The sequence below is a fragment of the Natrix helvetica genome, assembly GCF_964273705.1.
Source record: "Natrix helvetica genome assembly, chromosome: 2".
Lineage (NCBI taxonomy): Eukaryota > Metazoa > Chordata > Lepidosauria > Squamata > Natricidae > Natrix > Natrix helvetica.
The window spans coordinates 210,860,008-210,884,575 of NC_138552.1; the positions used below are offsets into that span (position 1 = coordinate 210,860,008).

Here is a 24,568-nt window from a genome sequence, read left to right on the forward strand (position 1 = left end):
TGCATTGTTTTATGCAAAGCCATATTATGTGCCCGAGAGACATAGACAAAGCATAATTCCCTCCCTCCCTCCCTCTCTCTCTCTCTCACACACACACCAGATGAAATTAGGAAACAGATCTTTACCTTTTATTACTTTGCTTATTATAATTGGCTATTAAATACTTTTTTTTGAAAGCTACATATAACAAACAAGCCCAGTAAAATTGAGCAATGATAAACCACGTTTCCTACCACACTTATGGACCAACAAAGTTATAGTCAAAAGAACCAGGAGACATTTAACAAAAATATTTCCGAACCAATTTTCTACCAGAATTACTAATTTATTTATTTTATCAATTTAATATTACTTCCAGTAGATTGGGAGCCTGAAGTTCATTTCTTCATGGGAGGAAACTGACAACTGTCAATAAGAAGAACAGATGTATTAAACAGATAGTGAGTTTGTGAAAACAAAGGCTTGTCTGAAATACACACTTCTATTTTTACTGTTTTTAAAAAGAACAATGCCTTGCAAATGTTTCACTAATGAATGAAGGATGTAAGTTTTCATAACTCCTTTGCCTGCTGGATATTGGATACTCTGTCTTATGAAAATCAGAAGAGAAGATGTCTCAAGAATTTAACTTTAACTTACTTAAGGAACTGGAGCAAGACATTGTTCTAAATGTCCTTTGCCGTGACGAGATGTTGAGAAAACTGGAGGAACAAAGAGTAAGGTATGCAAGTTCTTATTTGGGAATGCAGGCTGCTGTTGTTTTCTGAGCTGTGTAAGCTAATCTACTGTTCAAAATATATAACACAATATCTTTTGAGGACCAAACAAAATGGCATGGAAAAATGTAGGAGCTTACTGTCCAAGCTTTTGAGTGCTTCTGTGGTACGATAGCACAAAAACACCCCCTAGTGTTGAAATTTTAAATGAAATCATTTGTTGGAAGAAACTTAAGTGGTTTCATGGATTAATTTAATGAACATAGTGATTTGCGCTGCAACTGCTGCAAAAAAATTATAGTAGTAAAAACAGGTCAGTCAAGTGCCCAACTTATTTTGTGTCCGTCATAACTTATGACCATCATTGGCAGGCTCCATTACTATCCTGAGTTGAGGACTGCATACCACTTGTTTCCAACTCTTATATTTCAGTTACTGTAATGAAAATGCTAGCTGATGACTTAAGTTCTAAGTAGATAAAACCATCAGAGTAAAACTGGTTTCTGGTTTTGTCAATTTCCTCTTCTTCAGAAGCAGTCGATCTTCCACTGTCTAGATAACTGGTTCTTTTTCTTCCCCTTTTATGTGGATTGTTGTATTACAGGTCTTCAGCAGTTTGAAGTGGGACAATAGTTTGTGTGCCTTCTCAACATTTCAAACGGGCAGAAGCAGAGAGATTCACAGACCAAGTTCGAAGTATTTTTATGAGCTTGGGGAGTGAAACTGGTGACTGTGTGGAAGTGCCCTCATTCATTGCCAGTGGAGTTAGCTTGGCAATTAAGAATTTTTGGGGGGAAAATAAGGATTTTGATGCTTTGATGCTGATTTTCAACATAATATTCCAAAACAATTTACAGTTTCAGAAATTTAAATATTAAGCAAGCATACCATTCAGTAAAGCAACTGTAATAATTAGCCATCAATCTTTAAACACGAAAACAGAATTCCATGTTCAAAACCAGTCACTTTCTAAAAATTCATTAAATTCATAAGCCTCCTTAACAATTGGTGGATTGATACTGTACTGGACAAGCATATTCTTGAGGGCAAAGGTGCACAAATAATGGGATGCCAATAATGATGTTCAATAATTCATACCAGTGGTAAGATAGATCTTAATGCTTGCGCAATTTTATATGCTTGCAGAAAGTTCTTCACTATGGTTGGTTTGGTTTACTACAAATATCAGCCCTAAATTATGAAAAACTCCTAACTGATCTTTCAGAGACACTGAGACCCCATATAGAACAGAGTAAATGGAGTCATTCAGATTTATCCCCTTTCCCACCAATTAAGGTTTCAATTAATTCTTGCTTTTTAGAGAATGTTTCATGGTTTATCTATGATCAATAGATGAAAATGCAAGATAGAACTTGTCTCTGCACCGATGAGGCTAGATCAGAGGTGTGCATTCTTGACTTGCTCAAAATGCTGCGTAGCCTTTACATTAGGATCACGCTGCAGCAATGGGAAGGGCGGTAAGAGCCAAGTTTAGAAGGAGAGTTCAGTGGTTTTAATGGGTGACATTGTTAGATAGTGTCATGGATGCAATTGACATGAATTTGAGCAAACTTTGGGAGACAGTTAAAGACAGAAAGCATAGTATACTATGATCTATGGGGTTGTGAAGAGTCGGACATGACTTAGCAACTGAAGAACAACAAATAGAGGCCTTAAGTATTTTGAAGAATTAAGTTATAACAGTGATGACTAACCTTTTTGGTGCCGAGTACCCAAAACACACATGCGTGCAAAACCCCAAAATGCAATGCACGCAACCCTGTGCATGCCCCCTGCGCCTGTGCTCCACCCCCATACATGCATGTACATCCCCTGTGCATTTCCCTCCATGCCCCGTTTTGGCTTCCAGATTTGTGCAGGAGGCCTGCCAGGCCAAAAATGGGGTGCCCCCCCCACGCATGTGCGTGAACCTTCAAAATGCAATGCAAGTGTCACCACACATACACCCCATCTGCCTGCACATGCCTGCGTACGTCCCCTGCATGCGCCCCTCCCCCAGCGCATGCACGGCAGAGACCAGAGACCTGAATTCTAGCTGGCCAGCATGCGCAGTAAAGCTGGGCTGGGGTGACGGTTGGCATGCCCTCAGAGAGGGCTATGTGTGCCATAGGTTCGCCATCGTGGCTCTATAGAGTTTCGCCCTTCAAACTCCCATCCTTAAACTGGCAGAACTACTAGAGCAAAACTCCAAATTTGGCCCTAACCATTCAGGGAGGTTTAGGGTTCTACATAAGGAATGTTGCACTTTTTGAGATCCTGTGGGGTCTAAATCTCTGGATCCCTTCCCCTATCCACTTTATTTACAGATGTAAGAAGGGTTGTAAGACAAGATATAATTTTGCAATGCCCCATATGTGAAAGTCACTGAGAAATATATAAATAATCTAGGAACAGGGTCAGATTGCTAAATTACTAGTCAGGACAAACTGGAATCTTCCTATTGTCAAGTGATTCAAATCATTCAAACCATGCAGCTCAAGATTCTATTGTTCATGAGAATTTGTAGGTTGAAACCCTCCCTGGTTCTTTTTGTGCCCTGAGCATGTAAGAATCAAATTAAAATATATCCAACTCCTCAGAATCATCCAAAATTGCTTGGAATTAGGATGCTATCATCTTCTCCAAAACTTTCAAGAATGGGCCATTAAATATTCTGGGGTAATTTCCCAGGCTATTTGACATTTTACATTGGAGGTTTAATAGAAGGATTCCTTTCCATGGAACACAGAGAGTATCACAATTCACAGCTAAAGCTTAATAACATTTAGAATTTGTAGTGCTGGTACATGTCCCAACTGGCAAATGTGTGAATATTCTTATTTCTTTCTGGCCAACTACAGCCAACTGAAAATCCAACTGCAGCAACTTTGGCGTAAAGGAACAAAGAATGCCAACTATGGATCTCAGAAACGGTTGTGTGCCCGTTGTCAGAAGTCGCTTGGAATCCTGATCGATAGAGGAGCAGTGTGCAAAGGATGCAGCCATCTTATATGCTCTCAATGTCGCATTCCTGTAAATGCCTTTCTGTGGAAATGCACTGTCTGCTGTGCTTCTGAGTAAGAACCTACCTTAGTTTTATACTCAAATTGCTGGTTATTCTTTAGTAGTTTTCTGATATGAAAACACATCAAGCTAAGTACAGGAAGTCCTCAACTTACAACAGTTTATTTAGTGACTATTTGAAGTTACAATGGCATTGAAAAACTGATTGATGACCATTTTTCACAGTTAGGACCATTGCAGCGTCCTCATGGTCAAGTGATTTACAGTTGGATGCTTGACAGCTGACTCACATTTCTGACAGTTGTAGCGTCCCAGGGTCATGTGCTCCCCTTTTGAGACTTTCTGACAAAGTCAACAGGGAAACCTTAACAGCCATGTTACTAATTTAAGAACTGCAGTGATTCACTTAACAAATGTGGCGAGAAAAGTCATAAAATGGGACAAAACTCACTTAACAAATGTCTCACTTAGCAACATAAATTTTGGGCTCAACTGTAGTCATAGGTTGAGGGCCACCTGTATATATTTGACAATAGGGACCCCTGCCTTGGGAATCAAATTTATAGGAGTTTCCGAATAGCCAGCTGCTGAAAATGGCAGAATGGCTTGATAAGTCTGCAATTTCAGAAGAAGAATTGGAAAAATAGTTCCTGAGGAGGGAAGAAAAAAGGGTTAAAGTGGGTATATGTATGATCTGATTTTCAGGAAAAAACAAATTTGGTTTTATTTATTAATAAAATAGTGGTAGAGCTAGGAGCCAAATATATATGGTGTCTGAATGGAGTTTCAAAAATAAACTGCAGCTATAGGCACTCTCAATATGAATTAGGTTTTGTATGCTAGTGCAAAATCACAGAATCCGTAACTCTGATTGTGCAAGAGTTGATGTTTCACTGCTCTTCATCACCGTGATGGAACTGATTTGACTTTCTTTAAATAACTGGTCCATTTATTATGGACCAAAAGTCCTCCTTGAAAAAGGCATGTTTAAAATTCAAATAAGAACTTATATATATATATATATATATTTTGCAGGTCTGTTAAAGTGAAAACAGGTGAATGGTTCTTTGAGGAGAGAGCAAAGAAATTCCCAACTGAAGGTACCAAATAAAAACAGAAGCATTAAGTCATATGCCAGATAAATTGATAAGTTTCTCATTCTAATTCATGTTTTATCTTAGCAAAAACAGTCTTCAAGAATGCTAATCTGCAAGTGTTGAGATTTCAAAATGCAATTTTATTGAGCTATAATAGTTGCAATTGTATTGAATTACTGTATTTTTCAGAGTATAAGACGCTCCAGACTGTAAGACACACCTACCTTTTTGGAGGAGGAAAACAAGAAAAAAAAATCCTGCCTTTGCCTCCCAGAGTCCATCTGGTATTCATCTGGTCCGTTCGCCATGGCCCATTCAGCGCTGCTGCCGCCCATTCACCACCACCACCTATTCAATGTGGCCCGTTCGCCGCCACCCATTTGCTGCCACCCATTTGCTGCCACTGTGGCCTGTTCATTTCCATGGCCCATTTGGTGTGGCCCATTCACCGCCGCTATTCCCTGCCATCTGGAACCACCGTAAAATGCAATGCACAGAGGCCAAAAATGAGACGTGTGGAGGCTGAAAATGTGACATGCAGAGTCAGAAAACGGCCAGCAGATGGAGGCCAGTGGGTGGACGGGGCTTCAGCAACATTTGGTGTATAAGACACACCACAATTTTCACCCACTTTTGTGGGGGGGAGTACATCTTATACTCTGAAAAGTACGGTATTTAAATTCACATTGCCTTAAGCTATAAATATATGCATTTGTCATAAGTAATAACACTCAACTACTTAGGTTAGTTCACTTTTTGTGCTGAATTCAATGATTTTAGTACAATTACAGGTAGGCATATCTATTTCTGTTGGTTGTCCTTCTTTGCCTTTATGTGTGGCTTCTTAATGTCCATTAAATTTCCATTATTTCCAGCAAATTTCTGCATACAGATAGAAATATTAGAAATACAACAATAATATGATATTATGACATTTGCTGAGGGATTTCCTTATCTGGGTGGACCTTTCTCTGGTGGCAAATTCTACCCTGGGCAGTAGGGTATAGTATTTTCCAAGATACAGAACAACAATGATTACCTTGCAGGATCCAATCTTGATCAGTCACCAGGACTAGAGGTTTAGTCGTCTGAGCTTTCGGACATTCATGCTGGAGCCCATCTTCAGGGAACTTTTTTCTATCCATAATGTGTGCTTTGGGATATTTTATGCATAGTATTTATATGGTGCCTGGTTGTGTGTAGTTTTTTAGTTGTTGATTGGGATATTGATGACCGGGTATTAAGTCATAATTAACAGCTAGCCATCAACACCCCAATCAATAATTAAAAAACTACACACAACCAGGCACCAATAAATACTACATATAGAATTGTCCAAACTCCAAAGCACATATTCTGGTAGAAAGAAGTTCTCTGAAGATGGGTTCCAGCACAAGTAAAAAAACTCGGAAGACTAAACCTCTAGTCCCAGTGATCAACCCAGATTGGATCCTGCAACATTATCCTGAGATATGTATAGTATATTTGCTTTCATTTGTAATGATAACCTTGTTGGTTCATGGTTGGAAGAAAAAGAGAACCTTCATACCAGAGGGTCTTTTGTTTTTAACATGCTGAGAGTTCAAATCAATCCAGTTCCTAAATAGTCAGATGCAAGAAATCAGGAACTAAAATAGAGTTCAAAAGTACTACTAGTTTATTTCATGCTACTTATACGCGAGAATCAATGGTCAAGGCAAATTGGTGCCAGGTAAGAGTTAACGGACTTCAAGGAGGGGCTGGACTTAGATCTCTTATGGAGGCATAGAGACTCCAAACTGATGATGCATTTGACCCTGACCTCAGGCTCAGACTGGTCATCTCCTACAGTAATGTTACAATGAATTGTTCTTTTTTTAACTTAGCACACCACATAACTTTACTGTCTGCCTTTCCTCTGTATTGTTTTTAAAATCTTCTTTAATTTTGCTCTTTGTCAGACTAGATCCTTATGTGCTTTGTCCGTGATTGGAGACAAATGGGGGATATATATATCCTTAGTGTTTTCAGAAATGGTACTTTAAACAGCAGAATTTATGACTCAAATTGCTGTTGTGCTCTACACGTTAAATTTTCTTGCTTTTGTCTGACAAAGAGTTGTGGAGAACGTGAAGGCTTGCACAATATCTGTGTCATTGTGGTTGGCCCATGTTCTGCTTAAATATGGATGCGGGTTTCTTTCCCTCATGAGCCATCAGACACCTTCCTTAAAAAGAAAAAAAGCTAACATGAGAATTTTCTTAAGTGGAAATTTCTATGTACACTCTTGCCAAAGCTGCTTATACCAAGTGTAAGTGTTTAGTTGGCTTTCTAATCTTTTCCCCATCCACCCGATTAATTCCAGAGCATTTCTCTTGCAAAAACACTGGAAGAGAGACGCCAAATTGAGTTTTGGTCTAGTTACAAAAAAGTGGAATTTATTCAAAGGCACTGCTGCTGTTGAGATCCAGAAGGTGATGGAGGGTTGTTGCGTATGTTTTTAGTGTATGTTTTTTAAAATGATAGAAAAGGGAAGAAAGGGAATGAAATTTAAGCATAAGATAGGCCAAGGAAAAGAGGAAATAAAGAAAATAAATTAATATTACAATTATTATTTTTTTAAAAATATTAGAAAATAATCTATAAGTGAATTTTAATTACATTTCAAATGCATATTTTAAACAGTGTTTATAGGTACAAGATATAAAAAAAATAAATCTAGGTATATAATTAAAGTAAAAATCCCAAAAGAAATCAATACTATTTTGATTTGTAAAGGTACCGTCTCTTCCCATTTTGACATAATGTCACACTCCTGATGTCATTGTCCCACCTTGACGATTCTTGGATGCATTCAGGTTTGCCTCTTCCATCTCTTCAACAGCTCTTGTTAGACTTCGGGTTGGGTTGGGATGTAATGTGAAAACCCCCAGAAAAATCTAGTTATTTGCGTGTCAAAAGTTGTCTTTCACCACATCAGTTTTTCAACTAGATTTCTTTATATCAATCTTTTTCCCACCTCAAGATGTACACGACACCTCTGGTCAGCTGACTAGAAATTATGCAATATCAAATTCTATACACTTAAAAGGGAATCAACTTGGGGAAGACAACATTTTCTAGACTGATGGCTTAAAATGGAGAAAACTGAATTTTTAAATGGGGAAATTTGGTAATCAAGGACAATGATTACAAAGAACAAGGATGTTTTCTTTAATAACTGTCTAAATATATAAGGTGGCTCATATAATTCAACGTTTTCCTAAAAAAATATTGGACTTTTAGCAGTTTTCAGAGCAAATTATTGATTATTGAATTTACGAATGAGGTGTTGTTTTATGAATTCAAGCAGTGCCCTCTTTTGGCATTTGATCATAATGCCAAAGAAATTATTCAGTTTTAAATGCAATTGAGTGTAATATAATCATTATTATGGTACAATTTAGGAAAAAACATGCTAAATTACTAAGAGTTCTTACTAATTCAGATCCAAAATGCAGTGTAATATTAACCTGTCCTGCTAGAGAAAGGACTTCCCTTAGGAAAGAACTACCATATCTACAGTATATATGAAATACAGAACCAATAAATAACTCTCTTTTGTGATCATCCATTTGCATCTTTACAATCCAGATCTAGCAATGTCATAGTTGCAGAATGGACAAAGAAGTTTCTTCCTCACATTTGGGCTCTCAAAATCTGCTTCGCAGGCATGGGGTTATCCTGCAGTAGATTGGGATGGAAGCTCAATGGGGAGTGATGGAAAGAAAAAAAATCAGCTATAAATGTTGCATTCTACTCATTTAGCCTTGGATATCACCCAGAATTAGAATTCAAATAAACTCAAATAATCTTGTAGACACAATGCTTTCACAAATTGATTTCTCAGTCTTGAAAAATGAAGGAAAAGTGAATGGGATATAATATCTCTTGATAAAAAAAAACCCCTAAACTTTGGAACAATAACTAGAAACTGAATAAATGTAAAAGATGGTCCAGAAATAACTTACTACCCATGATTGTGCTTATGCCCCATTGAAATCAACTGACTTCAATATGGTTGGCTGCAGGTGTGTAAAGAGGTAAACCTTAATTATAACTCTTGAAGCCAAAATAACAGACTAGTAATTATTAATCATAATAGCAATAATTATTATCTGTTGATTGCCCCTGGGTTCAGCTTACACTGTTTATAACTATAGAATGCCAATAAACTCCTGATATGCCTGGCACAGTGTTAACAATAAGGAACTGCAGAAAATAAAATAGATCAGTTCCATGTTTTCATAAAAAACTAATCACCTACACTTTCATTTACTGCTTAATAATAAATTAATTTTAAAACTTCAGTACAAATGCATTTTTATCTATTGTGATGCTCTGTGGCATTAGTGTGGTATTTTCCACATAGTGCAAAAACATTATTTGAACAACCAGTTTACCTAACTGACAGACGTAAATAAATAAGCAAAATGACCTTTTTAGAAGAGATTTCCAGACTGCGTTTCAACCGACATATGCAACATGACTAACCATGACAAATATAAGAAAATAAATTCAGTCCGGCAACTAATGCTAACCCCACCAGCAATATGGAAATTTGTTAAGAGCAGAAATAAAAAGAAAAAGCTTGAATAAAAGAACCTGTTCAACAAATGGATGAAATATTCATTGTCAGGTACATTCCAAAATCAAATGATTGAAAATGGCCCATCGCTCTTCGCTCTTCCCCAAATTTCTGATAACAACCTCTCGACTTCCAAAGCCCAAAATTAAATTATGAAATTATTTTTTGAATGCCAAAGTTTTGCTTCATTAAATCAATTATTGACTATTCCAACTTTTCAAATAATCAGTTATCTGGCATTTAATCTAACATCTTCCTACTAGTGGGCCACGTTTTCTATCACTCTATCACAACTAGAACCTCTTCTTAATTTAATAAACTATATAAATAAATAATATAAATTAAATACTCTGTATTGCTTCTTAAGTACAATAATTCATCAGCGCTATGATGATAATGATAGAAGGAGAGTGTATTTGATGCACATAATGCTTCACAATGCCTGTTTAAACATTTTATCGCATTTCCAAATTCAGATGAACAGAAATCTAGAGCATAATATGCTGGCCACCACAATAGTTGAAGAAAAGCTCTATAATGTTTACTTATAAATTTGACAGTATTAAATGCCACTAGAGTAGCTTAAAAGGAACTGGAAAGAATTTTAAAATATTTGGACTGAACAATTGAATTACAGAGATTATGGACTAAACCAGCAACATTTTCCCCTCATAATTATTGGAACATTAGGAACTATAACAATGCAATTGTAAAAACAGCTGACAAAGTTGGACTTATTTGACTTCATTTACAAAAATACAAGAACCACATACATATATTTCAGTGATATTTAGACAATTCTTAGGCTTTGGGATAAAGCTTGAATTGACCCTAAATTATCAGGGCAGTGTTTTTCAGAAGAGAAATAATCATCAACGCCATCCTTTATTTGCAGTCTGCCTTGGTTAACAATTAATCTAAGCATGTTTAAAAAGCTCATGCCTTTGAAATGTTAATTCTACTTCCTTTCATAAAAATCTTTTCCTCAAAGTTGTAGGTGTGTGAATAGGATCATTTCATTATTTAAAGCTAAGACTGTGAATTTGGGGGCTGTTTAGTTTGTGAAGTAAATTTGAAGAAGCCATTTCTGTTGATTTAACTATTGATCAAACCAGTGGTGGTATTCAAATAATGTAACAACCTGTTCTCTGCCCTAATAATTTCTTCCAACAACCAGTTTAACAAGCTGCTCAGAAAATTAACAACCGGTTCTCCTGAAGGGGTGTGAACTGGCTGAATCCCACCACTGGATCAAACTGATTAAAGCTTGCAGTTCTGGTGGGATCTTTTCCGCCAGTAGCTATTCTTCTTAGGAACACTAAAACTTGAGTTTTTCTCCCTTCATTCTTCAGTTGCTGGGTTTTATGACCCTAGCTCTTTTATTACAGGTTAGGTTGATTTATATAAAAGCTCTAGATCAGTGTTTCTCAAACTTGGCGACTTTAAGTCCTGTGGACTTCAACTCCCAGAATTCCCCAGCCAGCTATGCTGGCTGGGGGATTCTGGGAGTTGAAGTCCACAGGACTTAAATTCGCCAAGTTTGAGAAACACTGCTCTAGATTAATGAATCTAGAGTAGCAGAACTACTGCTAGAAGACTTCTGAATAGCATACAGACACTTCCCTGTTTTATTGGCACACTTAATATGAAAGATCAAGTGATTAGCCACTGTGAGAAAATAATTTTTATTGTCTGCTTAGTTGAGTATGCAAAAGAATTATTTTCTATATTGTTAATGATTTACCTGATACAGAATGATTTTCTTTGTGGACAGATATAAGAACACATTCCGAATGTAATTGTTAATAATGCTTTTATTGCTGCACACCATTCATCATTTGCAACTTGTGATGGATTGATTCACATGGGTTGATTGGGTTTTAGTTGACTGCCTCTCGGTAGTTTATAATCGGTGAGATTTTTCCAGGACTATGTGTACCGAAGAGTTGTACAACATTTAAATAGTGTTACATAGGAAAGTTGTTTCTTTTCATTTTATGGTCTTGCCTTATTAATGTTTACTTCTTTTTAATTTGTGTGTGTGTGCTGTAATTGAGATCTCATTGACCAAAAACAGGAGCCACAAACATTTTCATATTGGCAATGTCAAGTAGTAAAAACAGTTGATATAAATGGCGACATCTGATTAAAAAAAAAATTGGCATGCAAGAAGTTTATTGCTATCAGTGACCTTGGGTTCTTTTCTTTCTTGTTAGGTAGATATGAAACTGCTGGTGCAAAACTCTTGAAATCTTATCAGAAATTAAGGTAAGGACAAGAAGGTTGACGTGTCCACAGGCGTTTGATGCAGTACTAAGTGCGTATTATCCCGTGCAAGAAGCCTGTTGAAGCTTTTACTGGTAGTGAGGGTGGATAGAGTACATATTTTGTTGCCATGGACTCTTTTTAGATACAGAACTTGTGCAACTTCAGCCATAGCAGCATTTCACAACTTGGCCTCATTCAGATATACAAGACTTGCAATTCTTGGAATTTCTAAGTCCAACTTTAGAAAGGCTTAAAATATAAGGCGTCTTTGGCAAACTGATTCATGAAATCTCCATGTCCAATTATTTACCTGAGGAAATTGTTTCAGTGTTCCTTGTGTTACCTTTCAAGTCATCAAAAAGACTGCCTTTTCTCTCAGTGTTGCAGTCTAGCCAAGTACCTCGGTGTGGCTCTGTAATTATGGCTTTTGCTATAGCCACAACCTCAAGAACATGGGGTGGGGAGGGGAGGAGTAAAGGGACGTCTCTTTAACACTGTGGCCCTTGACCCTGATACTGTAAGCCATTCTTGCAAAGGTGGTAAAAGGGATTAAGTTGTAAAGTTTTGTATCGGTTCCACTGAAAAAGTTGAAGGTTAAAAAGATTAAAGCTTATAAATAAATACCAAGGCTAACAGGAATGCGATGGACAGATCACAAATAGTATTACCTCTTGAATGTTGAAGGGAAATTGGGGAGTCGACTTTCAGCAAACTATTCAATCAAATATTTAGTTTCAATCCTGATATCCTTTCCTACAGTTATTTAAGAATCATTTTAATATGAACTGAAATGCAAATGTTGCAATTTACATGTAATATCATACTTTACACACATAAAACAAGCATGCTTTAAATGATATTTTTCTGGCATTTCATACGTTGTCCTAATGTTTCAACCACAGACATGATCTAACTGACAAATGTTCTAATTCCATGTCCCAAAGTTGCTTTTTCAAAGGCTCTGAGCTGAAGAAGCTTCTTGGATGAGAAAGAAAACATCTTCAAACTCCTCCCCCTCAGAATAGTCCAGTTGCCTCTTGATAAAGCATCTTTGGGCCAACCATGACCTGGATGACTGAGAATCTCCATAGACATTCTAATTCCATGATTCAATCACAGATATGATCTAAGTGATGAAAAAAACCTCCCAGAATCTTTAAATATTCTTTGTAGGCTACATATATTACTTCCCATGAGTCTAAGTTTATCTAGGGCAGAATTTTAAGCATTTCTTATGGGTCTTAACTCTGAATGATCAAGATACATTGAACTGTAGTATAGTCACATCATTTTTAGGCCAGCAAAGGGTGAATATATGGCCAAAGTGAGTGAAAAGCAATAGTAACTTTCATATAGTAGAAGGAAGACGTTGGGAAGCTGGGGAATATTTTTTTTTAATCATTTGGACATCTTATTAGACACTTAAACAAATGGTTTACATTCAGTGGCAAATATTAGGGTAAAATAGTGAAGTCTAGTAGTTTATAGGTGCCCTGCCCTCAGACATTACTAACATGTTGTTATGTCCGCAAGGAAGTGTGGATAAGGAAGTGTTATGACTGCTATTCTTCATGTTGACTTTAAGAAGATCAAGTTAGGCAAACTTCAGCATTTTGAAAAACTGATATTAGTTTCAAATCAACATAATAATAGGTCCTTTGCTAATGCCATTGGGGAAGCTATGAGAAGAAATGTTTATCTACCCATGAGTAGATAAACATTTGGACAGATGGATCTATTCCAAAGTGATGTTCCATATTCCTATAAATATTAGGTCAATTTTAACTTATTTCTCATATCAAGAAGTAGTTCTTGCTCTTTGGTTGAACTGGGAAGTTACTGTAGGCTGAGAAGATTTATCTCCTAAGTTTTACATACATTCATTTTCTTAGTTCTTCCTAAGAAGGTTTTCATGATCCTTTACAGTCTTTTAAGTTTCAGATGGAGATTTTAATATATTTAATAGTTTGATACTTGGTTTCTGAAGTTAGTTGTTAATGTTAATAATACAAAATACCATACATGCACATTGAAGAGAAAGCAGTGCATTTTGTACAGGTAGTCCTCAATTTATGACCACAATGGTGCCCCAAATTTCCATTGTTAAGCAAGTTGCTGAGTTTTATCCCATTTTATAACCTTCTTTGCCACAATTGTTAAGTGAATCACTACAGTTGTTCATAACTGTAATAATAATAACAACTGTGTTAAGCAGAGGTGGTTGCTAATTTTCTTACTATCGGTTCGGGCACGCTCCCCCGCATGCGCAGAAGCATCCGGGTGAGGGGTGGTGGTGGAGCTGAACCTTTAGCAACCCACCTCTGGTGGTATTAATAACAGGATTGTTAGGTGAATCTGGCTTCCTCATTGCTTGTCAGAAGGTCATAAAAGGGTATCAGATGACCCAGGAACACTGCAACTACCGTATCATGCACATGAACCAGTTGCCAAGTGTCCAAATTTTGATCATGTGACTATGGGGATGCTGTAATGGTTGTAAGTGTGGAAACTGGGTCACAAGTCACTTTTTAAAGCGCCGTTGTAACCAAACGGCACTTTTTTTTAGTGCCATTTGAACAGTCACTAAATGGGCTGTTGCTATATTGTATTTTATGTAACTTTTTATTATTATTTTATTCTAAATATTGGGTGGAATGTCTTTATACATTAGAAATTCCTGAATTCTAAAATTGGGGATAAATAATGAAATGTGAAGGAGACAATTCTGGAAATGGAGCAGATATATTTACCACTTGCTTTGTTTATGTTCTTTTTTCCTTAAAACTCTTAGCAAGGTATCGGTGATTCCTCCAACTCCTCCACCTTTTGCTGAATCCATCAATAGAACGAGTGCATCGGTAATGTATCACTCTGCATTTCTGTTTGATCAATCACCCCTACTTACTCACAAAGCTTTCAGCTATCATTGATTTTATGCTTAATGGGTTTTCTTTTATCTTATAAGTCTTTTTGTCTGACAGTCTCCAGGAACTGATCTCTATGCATGTTTAATATTTTTTTTCAACCTAAAGTAGTAAACATAGCTATTAATTTGTATAATCATCCATGTATTAACTATTGTATGGAATAGGGAAGAGACTACATTTAAAGAATAAACATAGATAGGAGTGCCCTCTCTTTTCCTGCTGTTCGTTTTTCTGCCATGCATCTCTTCCACTGTTAATCATGATCAGGTAAAGGAAGGGAATGTATCTGAGAAAGAGGCTGTGCAGTAGCAGATAGAGGTCCACTATCACTTGGGATACACCTGAAATGCTACAACCGAGACAACATTGAATAGAGCTGTAATACAGACACTATTTTCTTGTCCACTAATGCATTCCTATTTGGTGTTTGGCTCGCCCTTCATTTCATTTCAGTACTGTAGACATTTATTTACTCTTCTTCTTTTCTGGAACAATCACCATGCTGAAGTCATTTTCTGTAGCAATTTCTTCCTTAATTTGGAAAGGAATTAATTTTGGTTGCTTTTTGTTTAGTCTGCCACACTCGGGCATATTACAGGATAGTCTTTCCTATTGCAAAACAGAAATATTCATGGTTTATTCATCTCTCTCATCTTCATGATAAATTTAATTTAGTTAATGAGGATGGCAAAGTTATTTGGTCAGCGTTACTTCTCTTCAGTTTCCCAAGATTAGTTAACAGTACATATTCTGCACCCAGTTGGTTTTTTTTTTTAATATAAGGCAGGGAGCAGTATTTGAAATTCCCATGAGCTAATCCTGAGTCACGCAAATTATCATGATTGATTACTTATTATTTGTGTTGGGTAAATTTTGCCTTTTGTTGTAATTGGAGAGCTTGGATTCCCGTTTTAAGGCTAGAGAGAAAGAACGTTGCTAGTAGAAAAAACACACAGAGTTTCAGACACTGCTAGTAAAAACAAGTAGCTTTACTACTAATAATGCTTCACAAGTAGTGATAGTAGATATCAGTGACATGCGGTGAGGTTTATGGCTGGTGAGGCTGGTGACGTGATCAGCGCGAGCCACGGTCCCCATGTTGACTCAGGAAGGCGGGGAATGGGACCACGTGTGCAGGAGGCTCGCGCTCTGCGGTCCCCTTCATGTTGACTCAGGAAGGCGGGGAATGGGACCACATGTGCAGGAGGCTGAAGCTGCCTTAGCCTCCTGCACACGTGGTCCCATTCCCCTCCTTCCTGACTCCTGAGTCAACATGAAGGGGACCACGGCTCGCACTCCGCGGTCCCCTTCATGTTGACTCAGGAAGGCGGGGAATGGGACCACGTGTGCAGGAGGGAGTCTGAGGCTAGAGGAACCTCTGCACACGTCCCATTCCTGGACCACGTGTGCAGAAGGCTCCTCAGTGCCTTTTCCCTTTTTTTATTTTCATGATGAGATCGGTGAGGCTCTGCCTCCCCTGCCTCCCCTGACTGCACGTCCCTGGCAGATATATATCCAAATACAATTCAAAGAACAAACAATTGCTTACAGTCGCAGTTCATGTTCCAGTCATCAAGCGAACAAGTAGTTATCAAGCATATGACAAGCAGAGAGGGAGAGGGAGCTCTCCTGACTCCCTCTTATTGTAAAGTTAATTACAGTTGGTATGTACATTCACCCATTTAAAGCAACAACGACCATTTGTTATTGTATATAGATATATATTGCCTACCCAACACTAGGAGTAAACTCCCAACAGTGGCTATTATTATTATTTTTTGCAATCCAGACTGGGATGTTGACTGATTTATAAAATTACTGTGGTAAACACTGTGATCTTTTATATACCAAAGGACTGGACAGCATTTGATTTTTGGCATGAACGCTGGCTGGGTGACTTTGGGCCAGTTGCTTTCTTTCAAACCAATTTACCACATGGGATTATTGCATGAAAAATAGGAGGAGGAAGTAGTATTAAGTAAATTTGCCACCTTGAGTTGGCAAAATATTTAAAAGGTGGGATAAAAATATAATAATAACAATGCAAGCATATATAATCTCTTAAATGCTTGAACAAAGGAATTATAGCTCTGTTTGCAAGTTTGCACCTGCGCTTCCTTGAAAATTTTATAATTCAGGAAACTTTGAGAAGGTAGCCCCATTCTATTTATTTATTCATGTCTCTTTATCTTTCAGGAATTAAATCCAGGTTTCCACAAGTCTATGGAAAACCTTTTTCTGTCTCTTACCACACACATCAAAAGTAAGGGTCTTTACTATTCTGAAACAAGATGTTGTAGTAAAAGGATAGGTCTAGTCATCTGGTAGCTAAAAGAATACTGTTTCCCTGAAAATACTACCTGTGCTGAAACTAAGGCCTTGCCACATTTTTTGTGTGGGCAAAAATATAAGCCCCCCTGAAAATAAGCCCCCTGGACAAGCCCCCCTCCAGACAGGCAGATCACCGCTCACCGACCTAGCGGTATCCCAAAGGTGCCAAGCCGCGGGAGCCAGGAGGCAGGGGGGAAGGTGCTCACGTTGCTTGGTGCCTTTGGGATACCGCTAGGTTGGGGAGTGGTGTTCTGCCTGGCCAGAGGAGGGAGTTGCCGGGCACCTGCTCCCTTGCGAGCGGGCTCCCGAAGAGCCGGGCACAGCCTCAGGGGCGAAGCAGCCATGAGATGACCACGCTCATGAGCAGCTGCCCGGAAAACCCCCTCTCCAGCTGGGTAGAGCACCATTCACTGACCTAGGTGGTATACCTAAGGCGCCAAGCCATATGGCACTCTGCCCACCCCCCAGCTCCCACGGCACATTCGGGATACCCCCTAGGTCAGTGCATGGAGCTCTGCCCGCCTGGAAAGGCTTGTTGCGCTAGCGCCAGTTTCGCCCCCAGCTTGAATGCCTCCCAGCCTCACCATGCCCTGCCACTCTAGGAGTGCGCTTTATGGTTGTGGGCGCTATGGCAGCCGGCCCACAACCATAGAGCACACTCCTAGAGTGGCTGCTGCTGGAAGAATCGGAAGCCGAGTTCCGAAGTTTGCAAGGCGGAGAAGTTATGCTCGGAGCGTGGCGGTGGCAGTGGTGGCGGTGCCCTGGCCCTGCAGAGAGAGCTGGGCCAGGGCATCGTGAGACTGGGTGGCATGTGAGCTGGGGGCAGAACAGGCGCTCGTTCAACAACCCTCTCCAGCCAGGCAGAGTTCCATGCACTGACCTAGGGGGTATCCCAAATGTCCCAAGCCACGGGAGCTGGGGGGTGGGCAGAGTGCCACGTGGCTTGGCGCCTTAGATATACCCCCTAGGTCAGTGAATGGCACTCTGCCCGGGTGGAGAGGGGGTTTGCCTCATGGCTGCTTCGCTCCTGAGGCTGAGCCCGGCTCTTCGGAAGCACACTCACAAGGGAGCAGCCGCTCGGCAACCCCAAAACAATAAGCCCTCCCTGATAATAAGGCCCAAGCCATATTTTGTGGGTCAAAAGAAAATAAGACCATGTCTTATTTTCGGGGAAACACGGTAGTACTGTATTTTACTTTCTATCTTTTGGCTTTGGGGAGTTAAAGAAAGAGATTCCCAATCAGTATCATAGTGTATCTGACTGAATCTTAGAATCTGGATTGGAATTTCAAGTATTGTAATTTACAAGGAACGTTACCTTTCCTGCCTCTCATCCCCCAATGCCATTCCTCAAGCAAATAAGAACTTCTTATCTGACAATTCCCTTTTGAAGCATCTAAGGGGTCCTTCACACTGGATTTAAACACTGGATTAAAGTGTTTCATCATTCATTAACAACATGTAATAATAACTTCTAGTGAGGTTAGTAAGATTTCTTAGTTATGCCACTTCTGATTGTAGTTATAGCTTGTGGGACTGTATTATTTATCCTGCCCCAAAAATATGCATGCAGAATATGAGATGACCTACCTATCATGAAGAATTATTCTTACATCATTTGAAAGTGCTCTGCATACTCTTACCAAGCTAATACAAGTTACAGTCACTTCTAATTTCTGCCCTTTATGACAATATTAATCAAAGTGTTCAATATATTCTTAGGTTTTCCACTGTTGCAACATTGATTGATTGAAAATTTATATGTCTACCCAACTCACTCTCAATGACTCTGGGTGGCTTACCACAATACAAACCCAATAAAAACAACAACAAAAACCAATAACCCTATCTTCACATCCTGGCAACAGCAATCAAATAAATCATTTGATGGGCTCCATTCCACTCTGGGATCCCCAAACCCGTTGGCAAAACCCAGGCCTTGCAAAATAGTGTCAAAGTGGGGGCCAATGTTACCTCCACGGGGATGTTACCCTTGAGACATCTTATGCAATAAAAATTCACATATAATTTGCACCTGTGGTTATTTGAGAAATAATTGGAACAAGGTTCCGCCCCCTTACTTATCATCAAGTCAGTGGCGTAGCGTGGGTTGTCAGCACCCGGGGCAAGGCAAGTAATTTGCGCCCCCTAACCCGTGGATTTTAGCACTCGAGTCTCTTCCACTAGATTAGTTAAAGAAACCCTTACCCCCTAAGCACATGTATTGTTTGTTATGAAAATACTGATGTGATTAAAGTAAAATGCACCCCCCACGCTACGCCACTGCTGGCACCCCCCCCTCCACAGTGGGCGGCGACCCGGCGGCTCGGCTTGGATTCGCACAGCCAGCACTGCAGTGAGAGAGTGAGTGAGCCAGGCAGGGGCAGAGAGCTGCGAGTGCGAGCGTGTGCCCCCCCCAGATGTTGCGCCCGGTGCGGCCGGCCCCCCCTGCACCCCCCACGCTACGCCACTGCATCAAGTTTATTGTTAAGTCAATTGTGGAGCCACACAAGAGAAAATAAAGAGCAAGTCATAAAGTGTTTTTATATTTTTGCTCCTAGCGTCTCCATTTGTAACTCATTCTCCATTCTGTGCCAATGTAAACTGCAGTTCTACAGTATACGCAACTGCCTGAGAGAAATTTCCAATAAACTGACTACAAGTCACTCCTTTGAATTCATACTACTCCCTTGAAACTGTGCTATAGATATTGTGATAACAGTAGACGTATGTTTCAAGAGAGGACATAATTGAATGCAAATTGATCCTGTACTGTTGGGATAGATACCTACTGAAACTGTTACTCTAATTTAGACCTACTTATAGGCTGTGCTTCCTACCTGGAGCTGATTGGATGTGGGTTTTTAAATATTATTATATGGATATTGTAGACTCTGTGTTGTATGCCTGCTTTCCAAATTAAAGTATAATCCCATTAACCCTGGGATACCTCTAAAACAGAGTTTTTCAATATGTTTTCTATGAAGCACTAAGCTCCTAAAAGAACTGAGATTCCATGAGAGACTTTTCCATGGACCAAAAAAAGTGTGTTAAAATATATCCTTTTTCTGTTATAAGAGCTTTATCTCTTGATCCAAGATCAATTGGAAAGATGACCGATCCAAGGTCACCCAGCTAGCTTTGTGGCTAAAGTGGGACTAGAATTCCCAGTCTCCAGCTTCTACCCTGATGCCTTAACCACTACACCAAAATGGCTCTCTAATAATCTATGCTCTAGTATTATATATTTGATATATTTTAATAGGGCTGTTTTAGTTTCATAAAATGCAAACAAGAATATACTTCAAATGCTGCCATCTCAGCCTTGCAAGTATTATAACAATTATAAATTTTAGACTTACAACTATGAACATACTGAATTGACTTTTTCCCCCTCTAGAAATCTCAAAATCACAGAATGATGTGGCCAATGAGAAATACCTCCTCCCAGCAAATTATGGGCCAGACAAAGATCCAGTGAAGGATAGGAGAAGCCTATCTGATACAGCTATTGATTTTTCAATTAGGGTACAGTATTGTGGAATGATATTAACTATGCAATATATTAATGGAATGTTGGGTATTCTGTACTTGAAACATGATCAGACTTGATGAGAAAACACAACAAGTTCTGTGAACTGAATAAATTATGCAAAGCATGGAGGTTTGCAGTATATAATAGCTGTAATCACATTAGTGTGTACTTTGGAAACCAAGGTTTATTTATTCTCCTCCCCAGTTACAGATGGGAAGGGGAAACATTCAAATGGAGCTTCCAGATCTACAATATCTCCATTAACTTCAGACTCTCCATTGATTCACTTGCAATCCAATGCAAGTGAATGGAAGTAGCTGGCCTCCTTTTTAAACTGTTCATTTTCCTGTGCATTGTTATAATTACCAATGGGTTCGCATTATTGAATCATTGTTTGTTTGTTTTGTTTTTATTGGATTTATATGCCGCCCTTCTCCCAAAGGACTCAGGGCGGTGTACAACATTAAAAAACACACATCCCCAAAGTTAAAAAGAAATTAAATACATATCCCAAAAACAAACAAACCCAATTTATAGGACAATAAATTTAAAAATGCGTCAAAATTAACAGGCCAGGCCAGTTTGCTGGAAAAGCCAACTTTTTAGGGCGCGTCAGAAGGACCGGAGATCAGGGATTATGCGAAGCTCCGGGGGCAGCTCATTCCAGAGGGAAGGCGCTCCCTCTGCAATTTAATCGCTGACTGCATCATTCAGCATTTCAGAAGCCCCCTTGTGTTGATTTTATAAAGACAAGTAGTGTTTATATATTATTGCCCCTTCTTTTTTTTAAACAAAGAAATCTTCAAGTATCAATGGGGAACAAGATGACAGTCGAATTGCTTGCATAAAAGCATCAAGTGAAGAATGCATATCCTCCATAGATATAAATGATGCCTTAATCCGTGGAGATGAAAAACGGGTAAGTAGTGATCATGTTTCTCCTGTTTCTATTACTATGCATGGAAAATGTATAGGTTTTTAATGCTTGGCAGTTTATTAACTTTCTTCACAAAAAAAAAATCATATAATTCTCAAGGATATGTAAAACTTCAGAAACATCTGTTTCAGAGACAGAAATAATGATAAAAACTTAAATATTTCTTTATCTCTTTACAATGGGCCTTTTTTATTTTGGATAGCAAAACAGAGTACCACTTCAGATGAGTTGTGTGGGAAATCTTAACTTTCTTCTTCAGATATTAAGCTTTATTCTGATTTGGATTGGACAAGTAATAAATGACAGTAAAGAGATGCAAAAAATCCTCTTCTAACTCAGAGTTTTCTTTCTGAGTTAGAAGGGGATTTTTTGCATCTCTTTACTGAAGGGGGGTCACATGCACATGCCCAGGGAGGCAAGCACATTGCATTGTGGATGTAGGCATGCATGTGCAGGTGATTTCGGCACGTGAGGAGAAAAAGATTAGCCATCACTGCCCTAACCTCTTCCATCCTCCATCTCAGGACCACAGTCTCTTGATCTGGGCCTCTTCCTGGGAAAGTTCTGTGTTGCCAAAAGCCTCCCCCTACTGCTCCTGCAGTGTACATTCCATGACAACCTGGTTACTTTAAGATGTGTGGTCTTCAACCCCCAGAATTTCCCAGCCATCATAAGATATATGAACATCAATTCCAAGAATTCACCAGCGGGTAGGGTGACTGGGAAATTCTACACATTGACATCTACACATCTTGAAGTTGCCAAGATTGAGAAACCTTGTTCTAACCCTTTGTTAGCCATCTAGTAGTCAGTGTAGACTTTAGAATCCTAAATGAAACCTAGGAAGCAGACACATGGTTATGTACTTCAGACCCTTGTGATTGTCTTAATTCACTGTCTCATACAGGGTAGTTTATACAGCATTACCAGTGTTTGTAGTGGAGCTGTTGACTTTGCAAAAGCTGATGTCTGTGGTGAAATAGAATTTGCCATTCGATACAATTTCAAATTTGGCATTTTGGAAGTATGCATCAGTGCCTGCAAGAATTTGGCCTACGGAAAGGAAGAAAAAAAGAAATGCAATCCGTAAGTTTCTTTCGATTTACTTTTTTAAAAAGAATCTAAGATGTATTTTCATTTTAAAACAATATTATTTGTTTTTTTTTTAAACAAAGTTTTTTATTGGTTTTTTGATGTTTTACATAGGGAAAAGGTAAGGGAAAGGTTACAAATTTTGGCAGCTGCGAAATGCGGTAGGTGCACCCCCCCTTCAAACTCATAGTATACATTTGCATAAAATTCAAATATTACATAATAGCATATAGTCAATGTGGTAAATTCAATTGGTAATTTCGGTCAGTTTATATCACGTGGATTTTCTTACTTATTTGTGTGATCTGAGCTTTCTTGATGTCGCCCCCTCTCCCCCAGCTGGCAGTGCTCCGGCCCCTCCTGTGTCTTGTACATCTACTGAAGTGTCTTCTGGTTTTTCTAGGAGTAGTTTATTTTTTTCCATAAAGGCCTGCGCCTCTATGGGTGTATTAATTCTAACTCTTGTCTCCTCTCAGAATATTAGCATACCTTCAGGCAGTAACCATCGAAACCACACCCCCTTCTGGTATAGTTTATTCGCCAATTGCGAATAAGATTTTCTTTTCTCCCTCACTTTCTTGGGGATCTGTAAAACAATATTATTTGTGAAGATGCATCCCCAAGGAGGGGGGGAGGAGAGAACATGTGATGAAATGTGTATCATGATGCAAACGTTGTCTCCTATGAGCTTGTATGTGATGCCACAATGCTCATTTTATTATTTTGATATCGTCACCATTAGAAACAAACATCTATGCATACATCTGTGGATACAGGGTGATATAGCATTTTTCAACCTAAAAAGCAAAATCACGAATAAGATTAGTAATAGGTTTGCTTTGCTTTCTTCTCCACTTGGCTTTTATTCTCATTTAAATCAAGTTTTAAAACTAATATAGGACCTGGGCTTCTTGTTAAAAGCATTTCCAGACCTTCTGATCTACAAATAGCAGATGTGATGATTTTTCACAAAGCAACAGCCCCCCTCTTCCCCCCCTCTTTTCCCTTAGTCTTTCCAGAAACCCAATTGACCCACACCTAGAAATACTCCAAGTCTCTCTGTACTGGAGACCCATCACTCATATACCCAACTGGAGAGGTAGCTGACACCTCTCCTCCAAGCACCAGCCACACTCCTCCAAACTGGCCTGCCCACACTTTTAGGAGTGTGATAATTTTGAATGTGTGAAACTCCCCCCAGGAAAATCTCTGCCGTTACATAATTCTGCAATAAAGCTTTAAGGACTGGACCACCCAGGACATTTATTGCTAAGACAAATGAAAGCTTGGTTTAATTCCTGGAACAATACTGATTATGCTGGCAAATATTTCTTCAAAGGATAAAAGAAATGCCCTTTAACATGACAATGAAGCACAGTCCATAAGGAAGCAGATGTAGGAGATGACCAGATTGAGCCTGAGGGAGGGGTCAAATGTGTCATAAATCACAAATCCCTGTGCGCCTGCAAGAGTTTTAAGTTCAGCCCAACTTGAATGCCTCTCTTATCTCCCACGCACTTCCCTTAACTGTTAGTTGGCCAAATTCTTGTAGAGACTAATCTTTCAATTCATTTGAACTGCTTGAATCTCTGGATATCCCAACCACTTGACAGCTGCATTAGTAATGTTGAAAAAATGGCTAAATGTGTCATTTCTTTGATACCCTTTGCAACTGACAGGTGCTTTGTTTTCCTTGCTTTAGAAAGAACCCACTGATAAGCTTGTTTCCCTCCCACCTTTGTTATACCATTGAGTAGACTAATTCTCCATCATGCTGCCTTATTTTCAGCTCATGGATTGTGAGCTACAGCAAATGTGAGTGCTGGGTAAGATGAGAGGGTCAATTTTTCATTCATAAGGGGTGAATCAGGAGTCATTCAAAGCAGCAAGAGCTAGTTTGGAGTAGTGGTTTAACCGTAAAGCTAGAAACCAGGAGACCAGGGCCATGACCATAGTTCTGCCTTTAGGCACAAAGCCAGTTGGGTGACTTTGGGCTAGTCAATCTCTCTCAGCCTCAGGAAGCAGGCAAAGACAA

General features: G+C 38.9%; 1 protein-coding gene across 11 annotated transcripts in view; it reads left to right on the forward strand.

Moving 5' to 3' along the window:
• The window catches only part of SYTL3 (synaptotagmin like 3), a 36,928-nt gene that overhangs the window by 6,360 nt on the left and 6,000 nt on the right, over nt 1-24,568 (forward strand). For 6 of the 11 annotated variants that reach the window (XM_081940318.1, XM_081940327.1, XM_081940323.1 and 3 more), the window contains 9 exons: nt 359-721; nt 3,578-3,793; nt 4,776-4,840; nt 11,660-11,711; nt 14,503-14,569; nt 16,835-16,901; nt 20,370-20,497; nt 21,301-21,423; nt 22,349-22,527. In XM_081940318.1, coding sequence (XP_081796444.1) covers nt 612-721; nt 3,578-3,793; nt 4,776-4,840; nt 11,660-11,711; nt 14,503-14,569; nt 16,835-16,901; nt 20,370-20,497; nt 21,301-21,423; nt 22,349-22,527 — 1,007 coding nt within the window. In that variant the 5' untranslated portion in view covers nt 359-611. The remainder of the gene's footprint in view (nt 1-358; nt 722-3,577; nt 3,794-4,775; nt 4,841-11,659; nt 11,712-14,502; nt 14,570-16,834; nt 16,902-20,369; nt 20,498-21,300; nt 21,424-22,348; nt 22,528-24,568) is intronic. The other 5 variants (XM_081940326.1, XM_081940319.1, XM_081940324.1 and 2 more) reach the window with 1 other exon arrangement.